Source organism: Wasmannia auropunctata, unplaced genomic scaffold (genome assembly GCF_000956235.1).
Source record: "Wasmannia auropunctata unplaced genomic scaffold, wasmannia.A_1.0 LD336028.1, whole genome shotgun sequence".
Taxonomy (NCBI): Eukaryota; Metazoa; Arthropoda; class Insecta; order Hymenoptera; family Formicidae; genus Wasmannia; species Wasmannia auropunctata.
This window is the reverse complement of record NW_012026862.1, coordinates 364,827-378,147: the sequence shown is the minus strand read 5'-3', so window position 1 is coordinate 378,147 and position 13,321 is coordinate 364,827. Positions and strand designations below refer to the sequence as shown.

General features: G+C 40.7%; 3 protein-coding genes across 5 annotated transcripts in view; 1 reads left to right on the top strand and 2 right to left on the bottom strand.

Annotated features, from left to right (window-relative positions):
- Positions 1–8,525, top strand: part of LOC105452597 (venom serine protease 34-like) — a 77,623-nt gene extending 69,098 nt beyond the window's left edge. For both annotated transcript variants that reach the window (XM_011693870.1, XM_011693869.1), the window contains exons 2-8: positions 5,946–6,163; positions 6,359–6,577; positions 6,705–6,903; positions 7,430–7,630; positions 7,765–7,916; positions 8,005–8,161; positions 8,262–8,525. In XM_011693870.1, the coding sequence (XP_011692172.1) occupies positions 5,984–6,163; positions 6,359–6,577; positions 6,705–6,903; positions 7,430–7,630; positions 7,765–7,916; positions 8,005–8,161; positions 8,262–8,287 (1,134 nt within the window). In that variant the 5' untranslated portion in view covers positions 5,946–5,983 and the 3' untranslated portion in view covers positions 8,288–8,525. The remainder of the gene's footprint in view (positions 1–5,945; positions 6,164–6,358; positions 6,578–6,704; positions 6,904–7,429; positions 7,631–7,764; positions 7,917–8,004; positions 8,162–8,261) is intronic.
- On the bottom strand, positions 1,185–4,098 carry LOC105452596 (protein Cep89 homolog). 2 transcript variants are annotated; one of them, XM_011693867.1, is made up of 6 exons: positions 3,838–4,098; positions 3,465–3,721; positions 2,767–3,368; positions 2,211–2,698; positions 1,789–2,041; positions 1,185–1,707 (listed from the first exon to the last, which is right to left on the bottom strand). In XM_011693867.1, exons 1-6 carry the CDS (start codon positions 4,077–4,079, stop codon positions 1,438–1,440), a joined length of 2,112 nt encoding a protein of 703 aa, XP_011692169.1. In that variant the 5' UTR covers positions 4,080–4,098; the 3' UTR covers positions 1,185–1,437. The 2 variants fall into 2 exon arrangements, with proteins under 2 accessions (XP_011692169.1, XP_011692170.1); XM_011693868.1 differs by having other exon boundaries at positions 3,465–3,726; positions 3,838–3,969.
- A 753-nt stretch (positions 8,526–9,278) lies between the features above and the next one.
- Positions 9,279–12,980, bottom strand: LOC105452593. The gene is made up of 2 exons (XM_011693852.1): positions 12,490–12,980; positions 9,279–10,019 (listed from the first exon to the last, which is right to left on the bottom strand). The coding sequence occupies exons 1-2, from the start codon at positions 12,560–12,562 to the stop codon at positions 9,727–9,729; spliced, it is 366 nt and encodes a 121-aa protein (XP_011692154.1). The 5' UTR covers positions 12,563–12,980; the 3' UTR covers positions 9,279–9,726.
- Between the last annotated feature and the right edge of the window lie 341 nt (positions 12,981–13,321).

The window sequence follows — 13,321 nt, the reverse complement described above, 5'->3', positions numbered from 1 at the left end:
TCGATGTGTGTCCATATTATCACAATTTTATCACAATTTTTAATGAAAAGAAAATGACTTTTTATTAACGTTCCTCTCACGAGAGTGATAAACGTAACTGCAAAGATTGCCGAGCAATCTTTGTCCAGAAACAACTTGACGCTAAAGAAAATCGACTATACGTTATAATGATATACCTGAAGCGTTTCCTCGACGTTGTGTCCATATTATCACAATTTTATCACAATTTTTAATTGAAAGACTTTTTATTTATTTAATTGAATGACTTTTTATTAACGTTCCTCTCACGAAAGTGATAAATATAACCGCAAAGATTATCGAGTAATCTTTGTTCAGAAACGACTTGACGCCAAAAGGAAGTCGACTATACGAGCGTTATAATGATGTCTGAAGTGTTTCCTCGATGTTTGTGTCCATATATTATCACAATTTTATCACAATTTTTAATGGATAGAAAATAACTTTTTATTAACGTTCCTCTCACGAGAGTGATAAATATAACTGCAAAGATTGCCGAATAATCCTTGTCCAGAAGCGACTTAACGCCGAAAGGAAATCGACTCTACGAGCGTTGTAATAATATGTCTCAAGTGTTTCCTCGATGTGCGTCCATATTATCACAATGTCGGGCCAATGTCTATAGATTATCTACACTCGAGGAAAACGTCCGGCAATTAGCGAAGACCGTTTTAGCAGACGCAAAAGGTGCGATATGAGCGATTACGAACCTCACTTACGCGCCTTGCATGTTAATATTAATGGAACGTGAGATCACCTCCTATAAGTAGGGGAACGCGTCAATTTTTCATACCGCGGCTACTCCGCTCGGGAGTACCCCCGGCGCGGCGCGGGCGTTTAACGCCACTGTCACCAACCGGGTAGCCTTCAAAACCTTTTGCCGGTTGATGTCAGCACTAAATAAAGCCGGTGATACTATCGATAAATCTGCCGTTTCCTCCCTGAGTATTGAAACGAGCGCGCGCCGCGCGCGCGCGTTTGGGTACACTTGACATGGAGGAACGTATGTCATTATCATGCGGAATACATTATCTCGAACGATCTCGGTCGGTCGGAACCGGCAGCGACGGGCAGCGGTTTTTTTGTCGTTTTTTACTGTGACGTAATGTCGTAAATCGACCGCGATACCTTGCGACGTGTCGATCTCAATAAGGAAACGAGAGATATAATTGTATAATTATGTATGTAATAAATTACAAAGATCGCGTTCGATACATTATGCTATACAGTATTGTACAATGACTAGTTTCCGCTTCCACAAAGTGCTTCTAAGACGATCGGTGCTGGGCACCGTATAAATTTTATACGTTGCCGGCGAAACAATTTTTTTTTTTATTGCACATACCGGGAACGGAGTTAAATTTATTTTACATCGCGGATACCTCCATCTAGGAGATCCCAGGTAATTTCTAAGCTCGACTAAACGTGCTGAACCTTGGCGCTCTTCAGCGCCCCTTTAACTTTCTTGCTGTCCGCAGCGGTGACTTTCCAAACGAGTTCCAGGTTCTCGCGGGTCGCGCTGATCTCTTTCTGCAGCCGTCCGATCGTCTCCTCTTTTTGCTTCAGCAGATGCTTGAAGCGTTGCACCTCGCGGTGATACTCGTCCTTCATCCGGTGCACGCCGAGTTGCTGCACTTTCATATTTTTCTCGGTCAGCGCTAATTGCTGCTTAGCGCCTTCGTGTACGATCTGATAGATAATAACGTGATCGTATTTTTAAAAAATCAACAAAAGAATTATATATATATAGCTTTCCTTTGTTACATATACCTTTAATTGATCCTTCAGGTGACCCACTCGTTGAGTGATGGTATCGCCGAGAAAATGGATACTTGCATTTTCATTTTCCGTTTCATGTAAAAGTGCAACTAACTTATCCCGTTCGGCGACTATCCTTTCGTATTCGCTAAATAACTCTTCGCAATACAGCGTAGTCTTCCTTAGCTGTTTCTTAAACGAATCTCGGGACGTTTGCATGGAATACGTAATTTTTTGGAAATGCTCCAGCTTTTGCTGCATACGTCTACAGAGGGAAGAAAAAGAAAAAGAATTAATTTAAATCACAATTTAAATCTTTAAATAAATTTGAATCAAATTAGCTTAGGTCACAAATATTTTAGTTATTTTATAATTTAAGTCACAAATATTTAAGTTTATTTCCTAATTTTGTAACGTATTAATACGAGACTTACTTCAAACGTTTCTCAAAGCTCTTATTCAACGCTTTCAATTGATTTCTCTCTATCGTAATGACATCCAGCTGCGTTTTATTTTGACCGTGGGATTCCTCCAACTCTTTAACACGAGCGGACAGCTTCTCCTTCTCAGTTTCATACTGGCGCTTCAGTTTATCAAACAGATCTCGGCATTCCTCGACGGCGGCATTGTGAACGTGAATAGGCATTGTTTTTGTATTATCGTTTTGCAACTTTTCGTACTCCTTATGAAGAACATCGTATTTCCCTTGAAGATTACTCAATTCGGTCTTGGATGCGAGATACTCCTCGTGCAGTCTGTTATTGTCGAACGACATCGCCTCGACTTTCTGCTCGTACAACGAATGGATCTCGTGTATCTTTTGCTTCTGATGAGCCGTCTGCCTCGTGTAACACTCGTTCAACTCCTTGAGCAAGTCACCGTCCTCGGATATCATCTTGATTTCGTCCGCGTACCTGGTACACTGTGGAAAGCTTTTACTACAATAATCTTGTAAGGTGCACGAACATCCTCTCTTATTAGATATAATACCTTCGACCTCAGTTTCTCCATTTCGTTCTGCATACACTCGTTCTCCGCGATAACCTCTTTGCATCTGGTACTGAAACTCGCGATGTCCTCCTCGTATCTATTTACAAGCTCCTGCTTCTCCGACAGGCTCTCCTGATAGGCGTCCAAAAGTGGGCCCAGCACGTGCGTGTTCACCGAACCCCATGATTCCGATATCGTCCTGACATCGTCCGTCTTAGAATCTAATACGTCGTTAATATTTTTAGACGAGACACCTTGTCCAGACTCCTTTAACTTATCCTGATATCTTTCAAGCTCCTCGTTCAATCGATATATCACGTGCTTGAGAAGCACCACATCTTCGTTTAACTGAACATTTTCGGCCTTGCATCTTTGGTTGAATGTCAGAAGATTGGAATTGGTTTTCTCGACTTTTTGCAAAGCCTCCGTGAATTTCTTGTGATGCATATGCAACTCGCGGTACTCCGTTTCACGTTCTGCCAAACGGTCGTTTATCTTCTCATATTCCTGCCGCAGGCTGTCGTGGCTTTTCAACAGCTTGTGATACTTGGTGTAAATTTTTAACACCAAGGAATCCTTTTCTTTCAATTCTGCGATGGTCTCTGAAATTTTATAGAATATATACTTTCTCGACTGCTTGTCAAGAGATTTAATGAATATTACTTATATCGTAAAGTACGTCATCAGCGAGAATTTACCAGGACTTATGTTAGAGCTTTCCAGTTTCATCGTTGATATTCGGTTCTCTTCGACTAGCCTGTCAATTTTCTTTTGAGCGCCGTGCTTGCCGCCTTTCTTGGGCAGCGTAACGCCGTTGCCGTTTCCATTCTTATCCGCCGACTCCTCGAATTCCCCGTTGACCCTCGAGCGACGTCTCGTCCTGTGAAACCGTCTGCAACGTAGCGGCTTATGCACCGGCTCCAGTTCATTCTCTACGATTGAAATCTTACGACTGCTGCGCTGCGATTGGAATAAAACCGCATGTCAAGGGGATCGCCCCGTCACATTGGAAAACCTTCGTACATTCACGAAGAGATGCGAAGACATCTCTTTCAGAGAGACATGACCTACCTTCTCTCTGGTTCTGTCAGCACTGTTGTCGCGATTTGGCATTGCCCGCGGTTGCTCCAGGAGCACACACGTGGCGGACGACAGGCGTGGGAAATCTCAGAAAGCCATCTGCACATGCGATCCGTCTGACGGTTACCGGCCGTAAACGCGCGACGCTTCGCTTCGAGTCGAGACCGACTCGAAACAGGAATTAGCTCACGGTTTGTTTGTGTTTTGATCACGGCCATGACGTCGACCGCCATGGCAACCGGCACTTCGGCTGCTGCCGGAGCCCGCCGGCGGCGAGGCCGGCGAGTAGTCGAGTCGGACGTCGATAAGCGCGGTCTTTCGCTCCTTGGATAACGCCGAGCGCGAACGCCACGGTGCTTCCCGGTGCTCGCGGTCAGATGGCAACAGATCGACAACCACGCGAGGTTTCGCGCGGCAACCGACAGCCAGTTTCGAGCTAGCTAGGAACGACCGTATCGCGCGAATCAATGAAAGACCGCGGCACACATATGTGCGCGCGTATGCATATTTCATTCAAGTTCATTCAACGTGGGGCCTGCCTGAAAGCCCCGTCGCCAGCCATCGGGCGCGGGCAAGAAGAGGGAATTGCTATTTATAATGAAATTGCTCCAACTATCCCAACACATATGTTCAATTTATTCTTGCACAAACTCGACCGGCCGCCTGCACACGCGCGGCCGCGCAGAGGCGCGCGATGCTCGCGGATTTCGTAACTTTGCAAAATCGTGTGCAATACGCGTATACGGTCGTGCTATCTGCACCGTAAAGTTTAACAATTGATTGTAACGATAGTAATAATAGTTACGGCCATCGAGCGCAAATTAGTTCTTTTAAAAGTGCTTTCTGTCAAAACGCGGATATCACTTGCGACCCGTTATTTTGTCAAACAGCTTCAATTTTCGACAAATTCAGCCTTTTTATTTTGCAAGCTGCGTACTATTGAGAAAAAAAATTTGTTGAGAAACGCAAAATTTGTTTTATTTTACCAAAATATTTAGTCCGATATGTTCAACTACGATAACACAAAATAATTTGTTACTATTATAAACAAAATACTATTTTTTAACTAAACTATTTTGTTTCAACAAAAATTTATTGTATTTGACTCAACCGTTCTATTAAAAATACACACTATTTATTATCCCCATTAGCATCGTTTAGTTATAGTTTGATACTTGGGATTTAAACAAATATATTACTTGGATAAATAGCATGCAAACACAAATAAATACTACTAGTATTTCGAACCAAATAATTTAATTGAGTTGGTTTAGTTAATTCTTAATTGAAAAAAATTTAATAGTTGACATGAATGAACTATATATCTTTTTTTGCAACTAAAGAATTAACTGTTGGATCAAACAACTATACAAATTTAGTTCGTACAGACAATTTTTTTTCTCAGTGTAGAAATTCTAAATGGCAATAATATCGATGAGACCGAATCGCTTATATTGATTTCGGCAAAAAGCTTAACTCATTCCTGTAGCATGTCAATCTCTATACATTTGCTTGGACTTGCGATATATGATAACAACCGCAATGCGGTTCTTCATAAACGACTGTCTATTTCGGAGTTAAGTAAATCGCGTAATGTCACTTTATTACATGACGATTTGGTAATAGCAAATCTGATTTCGATTGCCAAAGCGACATGTCTACCTCTACAAATTAATTTATAAGAGGACAGCAAAGTTGGAAGTACATGTATATTTTAGAGGAAACCGTGTTGGTTGCTCAATCAGCATCGGTGTGACAACTGCGTCGCAATAATTTACTCCTGAAATACACTTAAGTGAGACTTGGCTGCAATCGACTTTTAATTATCATTACTATTTTCGAGATAATTTCATCACTAACGTTTTTAACCGTCTCGTGTTTCAGGCGCTCGAGATTAAAAACGCTGGTTAAAAAATATATATTTTTTCATAATTAATGCAACGTATAAAATCCACGATGCGAACTCTGATTGTAACGATTAAATTAAAAAGTATTATTTTTAAATTACGCAATGCATCTTGTTTCTTATCGCATATCCGTAATAATAAAGGAAAATTATAGTCTGTATAATACAGTTATCGGTAATTGTCCTTTTACAGTTGGACTACTCGTGTTGAAGCTGTCGTTCTGTTTTATAATGTCAAACGGCTTATTTCATCAAAGCTGCAACTATTCACAACGCTTAAAGTCTGGCAGCACCTATTACGTGTACAATCCCGACTACCCTAACGCTTCCTACGGCCGACAGCACTGCAAGTGGATCGCGGAAAGTGATTATCGCATTAGATTAACATGCAACAGTTTCAACGTACCGTGGGTAAGATTCGTGTCTTGCGGCAGAATCGAACACGATTTACTGAAAGATATTTATTGCCACGATCGTCGATTCGTATAATTATATAAAAGGAATAATAATATAATTTTCTACTTCAAATCGTTAAAGCAACATTAAAACTAATTATTCGTTACTAATTAGAATTACAGACGATATTTAGAATATTTTTTTCCGCAGAATTTTAGATGTGCCTTAGATAGACTAACTGTATATGTGAACGATTCCGTATCTCGATCTTATTGCGGCAATGAGACATTTAGTGTAGAATCGACAGGAAAATTCATGACCATTGAACTATCAACCTCATTTTGGTCGTCGGGAATTAAATTTCTGTGCGAGCTGCAGGCGATCGACGAACTAGAGATCGACAACTGCAGATGCGGATGGAAAAAACCGGTACGTACGTGCTAAAAATATAATTAGAAGAAATTCGTAAAGAAATTCGATACATATATATATACATATACATATACGTATATAACTTCTACGAGTTTTTCGTTCTGATTCTAATTATACATCGTAGACGAAAATAGTGGGAGGTATGGAAACTGGCGTGAACGAATACCCCATGATGGCTGGTCTCGTCGATCCTTTAAAGGTCGATGTATATTGCGGAGCCACTATCATATCTGAAAGACACGTGTTAACTGCCGCACATTGTTTGACCGATAGAAGCACAAGTAATGTGGGTGTACTTGTGGGAGATCACGATCTCGGCACGGGTAAAAATTTCTTTCAAAGGCAAACTTTTCACAAAGAACATAGTGCCATTTTCATGAATTTCTATTATTACTTTAACATTTAAGCGAAGTGAAAATAAAATTAGAGAAAATGTTAAAGGCTCAGAGATAAGAAATCAAATGTGAGAATAAGGTATGCCTTATATGAGAGCTAACGCTGATATTAATGCATAAAAAGAATCTTTATTGAATAATAATAATAATAATAATAATAAGAATCGCATATATTTCGACCTTTGGGTCCTCTTCAATGCAGAAAACATCATTCTTTTTATGCATTAACATCTGCGTTAGCTCTCATAGGCATACCTCATTCTCATATTTGAAAGTAAAATATTTAAGGAATTAAATATAAAATATAATACAAAATATATAATACAAATAAGGCTGTGCAGATCTTAATTAGATATTCCTAATCTTTATTTGAATTGTTAAAATTTGTCTGCTCGATAAAAAATATCTTATGTATTCCTTCAGCGTTTCGACTATGGTAATTGAAACATTCCAGGTGCTGATACAAATGCCTCAAGCCTTCACACTGTATCCAGATTTTACGCGCATCCTTTTTACAACCGCGAATCCTTAGAAAACGACATAGCTATAGTAATGGTGAATTCTGTTATAAGATTCAGCGACGAAGTCGGACCGGTTTGTCTTCCGTTTCAACATCAGTCCGACTCCTTCGCAGGAAGTTACGTGGATTTACTGGGTGAGGCAAATTGTAATAGCAACAATCGTTATCTCAATAATTTAACGTGTTTTCACACACTATATGAGTTTTCATTATTTCGTGTAGATTGTGCAAACAAGTTCTTATACGTTTGATTTAACATATCAAAACAGGTTGGGGAACGACACAATTCGGAGGAATGAAGTCAAGAACTTTGCAGAAAATTACGGTAACCGTGATCACGAACCGGGAGTGTCGTCGACAGTATTCGAATGTTTCGTACAGTCAATTATGCACTTACGGGGAGGGAAAAGACGCGTGTCAGGTCAGAAAATTCGACAGAATTTAGCGTAGAAAAAGTACGCGCTTTCGGCATACGCATCGTACACAAATCGTGTTTACAACTTTTACAGTTCGACAGCGGCGGTCCCACTCTTTGGCAGAATCCTACGACGAAGCGAGAGGTTCTCGTGGGTGTTATCAGTTCCGGGTTCGGCTGCGGCAATGACAAACCGGGAATTAACACGCGTGTCGGCACATACTTGGATTGGATCTTAGCTGTAACGCCGGGTAAGTGCATGAAGCGTATATACAAGTGTGCGTTATGTATATGCGTTATCGGCTCATTGAGAGCGTGTACTTATCTTATGATACTTATATCTTCTTCCAGGTACCAATTACTGCAAGTCCGAATAAGAAGAGCGTAAACAGAAATGTATATAAATATTTGTTTACATCTGTTGTGTCATTGCATAGATATTATTCCGAGTTACACTGCAGCGTGCTATTCATATACGATATACTTTTACATTCTCAGTTTTGTGTAATCGCGAAAGTCACGTTAATTAATATAATGCTTTTGGCACGTGTAACATTTGATGTACACAATATTAATTTATGAGCTAAAATATATGTATACCTGCTTTATCTTCAACGTTGCGCATCAAAATACACTTTATTTATATTAATCAAAATGCACTCAATATCGATCTGAATTACGTCAATAATTAACAACAGACAATAGATGCATGTCAAAGAGTTTCGAGCAAATATTTATAACAATATACATTTTGACGGCACACGGTATGTACACGGTGTGTTCCAATATCAGGTAAATAATTGGATTTGTTTATTCATTGGAAAGAATTGCGGTACGCAAATTGCGCACGACGGTTCATCTCATTAATTCACCCGAGATACTCGTGCGCGCTTATGCTGAGAACTTTGATTGTCCTTAATAGAGATTTCCATGGTGTAGAAGGATCAACATTGACGGCTCGTAAACAATGTCTCATTATTAATAAATTCCTGAATGAGGATGTGACGTGAGACCGTCTATGGGAGGGAATGGTCTATGGTAAGCGACCACTTACACCGACCAATGTAGCACCACATTAGCTTACTTGCCATGGCGCAGTATGTACCGAAGATTTATATCACGCTCTCTTACTGTGAGACGTGCAGAAATAAAATGTATAATCTGAATAAGAAATACAATCGGATAAAACTACAGGTAGGACTGCACGAAATGATTGAGAATTAATATCAATTTTTTTTACCGTAGAAATCGAATTCGTGTAAACCGCTGTTTATATTTCATTTTCAGCAAGATAAATTAATATTTATATTTCTCTTTCTTTCCAATATGTATATATTAAAAATATTATTATATTGTGTCAATGTCATATCGAGTATTCTCACGAAGCAAATCTTTTACGAACGCATTATCAGCATTAGTAATAATAGTTTTGTGATCGTGGCATACATTTATTAAACAAATTGATTTCTTCAGTATGCATCGCGGTAATGCATCCTTGACACAGTTGTTGACCTAATAATAGTACGCAAATAGATATATTCTTCTCATTGTGATGGAACTCCGATGTAAAAAATTGTGCGCGAGAAAATGTACTTTTCCTATAGAGAGAATTGAGAATAATTTCATTATTTTGACAAATGTTTTTTAATCATTATTCCGTTCTCTCTACCGCGCTAACTCGTATTTGCCGCTTTTTCCAATTTTTATTTGTAATAACATTCTCTCTTTCATTCTTTCCAAAAGAAATTGTAAATGCGATTAAGATGATGTCAAGTATCGAAGGATTTCGTCGTGAGAATCTCGTGGAATAGGCCCGTTACCGGTTTGAGGTCCGCCTAATCCTGCGTTTATTCCCAAGGGACGCGGTACCATTCAGAATAATAGTACAAAAATGCTTTGGACCGACGCGCAGAAAGAAGTTGAATGACCATTGTGAGGCTTGTATAACCACTTCAGTATGCGATGTTAGACGGGTGGCAAAGGACGAGAGTATATACGTACCTAACACGTACCTTATTTTGCACGGCGAAGGATGCGGCATGGCAATTGAAGACGAGATCGGCGATCTATTCACCGTGGGTTCGTCATTTCTGACACGTGCTTCAATTTCTGCGATGGTAAAAAAAAATAAGGCTATACTTTTGTAAACAGGAAGAAAGATCATACGTATCCTGTGCGTCATTCGCTGCGCAACCACCATCGTTCGGTTGTCCATCGCATTTAGCACGGTGCATTGAACAGCGAGGACATGTATTGCTCATTACGTGCACGTGTCGTTATGTATTGTATAACGTTGCTCCAAGCATCCAAACAGTCTCTTATTTTTCTACTGGGATTTCGAATTATTTTTGCGGCAATAGCGAGCGTTGTTAGAGTTCTATACACGACATAATCACTCGACATAAAGATACGAAACGTTATTAGAAGTAATTTAATATACACTGTGTGCGGCATAAATAAGCAGCGTCATTAGAATAAATTTTAATATAAAGTTACTAAATAGAGATTGTAAAACAATGCATGTGCAATATGAATAATATATCTCATTATTTTATTTATTGTAAGGTTACAAGAATTTAAAATAAATTCTCTAATCTTGTATTAAAATATATATACATCTCCAAAAATATATTTTCTCCGAATATATATTTTTGAAAATGTATATATGATATATGATATAATATATATATATACATATATAATTATTTATAAATAATATGTGTGATGACTGCGATGAGACTCGCACTTATCGATACATTTCTTCATTAGTACTTGAATTGGGTTGTCCGAACTGATTTGTAGGCGGAAAATTATCTTCAAGGTTTACGTGATATTATGCAAGCACTGCTCGTGACATTGGCGCACCATAATCGGCGAAAAGAAAGATAGGCGATATATCGGATTTCCGGACGGCTCAACGTTCAATACTCGAAGAAGCATAACTAAGCGGATTTTCTGAAATACTTTTTGAAATACGTCCCTAAACACATTTTACGTTCCAACTGAAAGTTTCAACAAATATATACGTACGTCTCTACGCGAAGATCGAAGGTTTTTACACTCGGCGCAGAATCAAGGGACAACGTTTACGAGGGTTGCTTATACTGTGTCGTGCATCTGACACGGTTATGAGTGTGCCGACCAATGTTATGTTCGATGCAAATCAGGTAAACGATGATATACGGAGCGGGCGGCGGATAGTGAAGAACAAGGTCGAAAGGTTACGCGACCGCGGTTACGTAACTCGGTGTTACTATAGAGTTAAAGTTATTACTAACTGACCTGCCTCTATGTACATACGTATATTATACTATGTGCACGTTACGTGTACATATATACAGTTCGGGCAGATTCCGTGAAACATTTTGTCTCCTCTAGAGTAACTATATAACGTGCCGAATGACGTCACGGACGTGATCGCGACCTTTATAGTCACCGACATCGCGAGCTTGCCAAGAATCCGATCGGATTCCGAAGAATCTTGCCAAGAGAAAATAAAGGGCAAAATATCTTTCCAAAATGATCAAATTTTAAATACACGCGAAACACGTACAAAGACTTTTGCGATAAATATAGGAAATAGTCGAGAGGGAAAAACCAGGTTTATTTTGTCCTGCCTTCGATTAATTTCGAGATACGTGGACTTGAGTTTGTCAAGGATTTCTGCTAAGCAATTATCTCAGAGAAAATTGCTTTTTTTTCGTCGATCGGCGGATGAAGTGGATGAAGATTAAGATGTTGCTGGATGCTCGGGAAAGATGCCCGGTCACGAGCTCGAGGATGCTGTGGAAGCTTTTCGATCGAAGCGATTACGACGGAAACGGGGACGCGTGGGAAGCTGCGCGGCCGCTGAATGTGTCTCTACTATCCCTTAGTGGAACAACAATCCGATCGATGAGCCGGTTTGTCAATTTTGAACTACCCTCGTTATCCCCTCCCCCAGAAGAGACGCGCGAAGTTCAAACGAGCCGTATCGAAAACGCGCGTCATTGAAGCGTAAGCGACGAGCGAAAAACATTTTCATCAGCTTGGAGTGCCAAAAGATCAATAGGAGAATATGCACACAAAACAATTAGCGAATTAGTTTCGATGAAAGGCTTATGACGCAGATTAACGTAAGATATTAAGCGGGTTTATCTCTAATTCATATTGGCGCTCGTCATTCCTCAGTGACCTTCGTTCGAGAAAAGATTATTAAACGATTATTAAACGAGATTATCGTGCAAATTGTTAACAATTGATAAAAATTGATTGGGGTTAATAATTTTCAAAATGGTTTTTTCTCTCCATCAATTTCGATGCGCGCAATTAAATGTATATAAAATCGCATTATATCGGTAATACCTGAAATTCAAGTGTTCGGTGAGAAAGAGAAAAAAAATCGCGTTTCGGTGACTCAAATATTTCCACCCCGTTTCATGCAAACCGTTACCTCTTGTGCTCTATAATATAATAAGATAACAACGCTCGCGCTACCCGGCTCTTCACCGTTTAAAAGGGGTCGGTCTGCCGGCGTATGCGCGTACGTACACAATTATACCGCGGCCAATCGGGGGACCGGACCACCGGTAGAACGAACCTTCGTCGTATTGTACAGACGTCGATGTCGCTCCAGAGGTTCCCGTTCCGTAGGTCCGCTCCCTCGCGCACATCGTCGCGCACTAGCGTAGCGTCGGCTCAGTCCGATATCGACGTTCGTACGAGGCGCATACTCACCGAGCCCCGCGACCACGCACGGTGTGAAATTTTACGCGGGCTCCTGCCTTGTCCGCGTCTTCTCGCATTACCTGCTGACGGAACGGAAGAGCTATAGAGCAACGAAGCACTAAACGAGGGGAAGCGGATACTGGCACGACACGGCGGTGGTGTGAGGAGAGTGTGGTATACATGGGTACCAAACGCCTCGGAAGTCTCGCTCTTCAACGACACCCGCGTGTCCGCAACGACGTCAGTCCGACCCGTCCGAAGATCACCGAGTATAAATAGTAAAATTTTGCCGATAATAAATTTTCTGAAACCAAATCTGTAACAACGATAACGACGACGACGACGACGGAGACGGAAACGGCGGTGGAGGTGGCGACGGCGACGGCGACGGCGACGACGACGACGACGACGACGACGACGAGAGGCGTAACGCTGACGTCGGCGACCACGTCTTCCTCGCGCGCAGAGTCGGGCCGAGGGAGATCAGCTATAATGATTCTGGGCTCGTGACTTCCAACGACATCGATCCGGCAGCGACTTAAAGGAAATCCGACTGATGAAACGAGTAGGAAGCACGAAGATTGCTGACGCTGACTTCGACCGAAGCTGAAGAGGCCACTCGTTCAAGGGCTGACGAGACGAGAACACCCTCTGTGAAAAATCGAGCTACTTTACTCCAAAACATCGTGTCGCCGTTGCTCCGA

What these genes read in the sequence shown, in the direction of transcription:
- LOC105452593 (XM_011693852.1), bottom strand. Translation starts at nt 12,562, where the DNA reads ATGTGCGCGAGGGAGCGGACCTACGGAACGGGAACCTCTGGAGCGACA. An exon ending in GTCTGTACAATACGACGAAG is followed by an intron (nt 10,020 to 12,489) that starts GTTCGTTCTACC and finishes TTACCATCGCAG; the next exon opens with AAATTGAAGCACGTGTCAGA.
- LOC105452596 (XM_011693867.1), bottom strand. Translation starts at nt 4,079, where the DNA reads ATGGCGGTCGACGTCATGGCCGTGATCAAAACACAAACAAACCGTGAG. An exon ending in AAGCTCTAACATAAGTCCTG is followed by an intron (nt 3,369 to 3,464) that starts GTAAATTCTCGC and finishes ATAAAATTTCAG; the next exon opens with AGACCATCGCAGAATTGAAA. An exon ending in AGCTTTGAGAAACGTTTGAA is followed by an intron (nt 2,042 to 2,210) that starts GTAAGTCTCGTA and finishes TTCCCTCTGTAG; the next exon opens with ACGTATGCAGCAAAAGCTGG.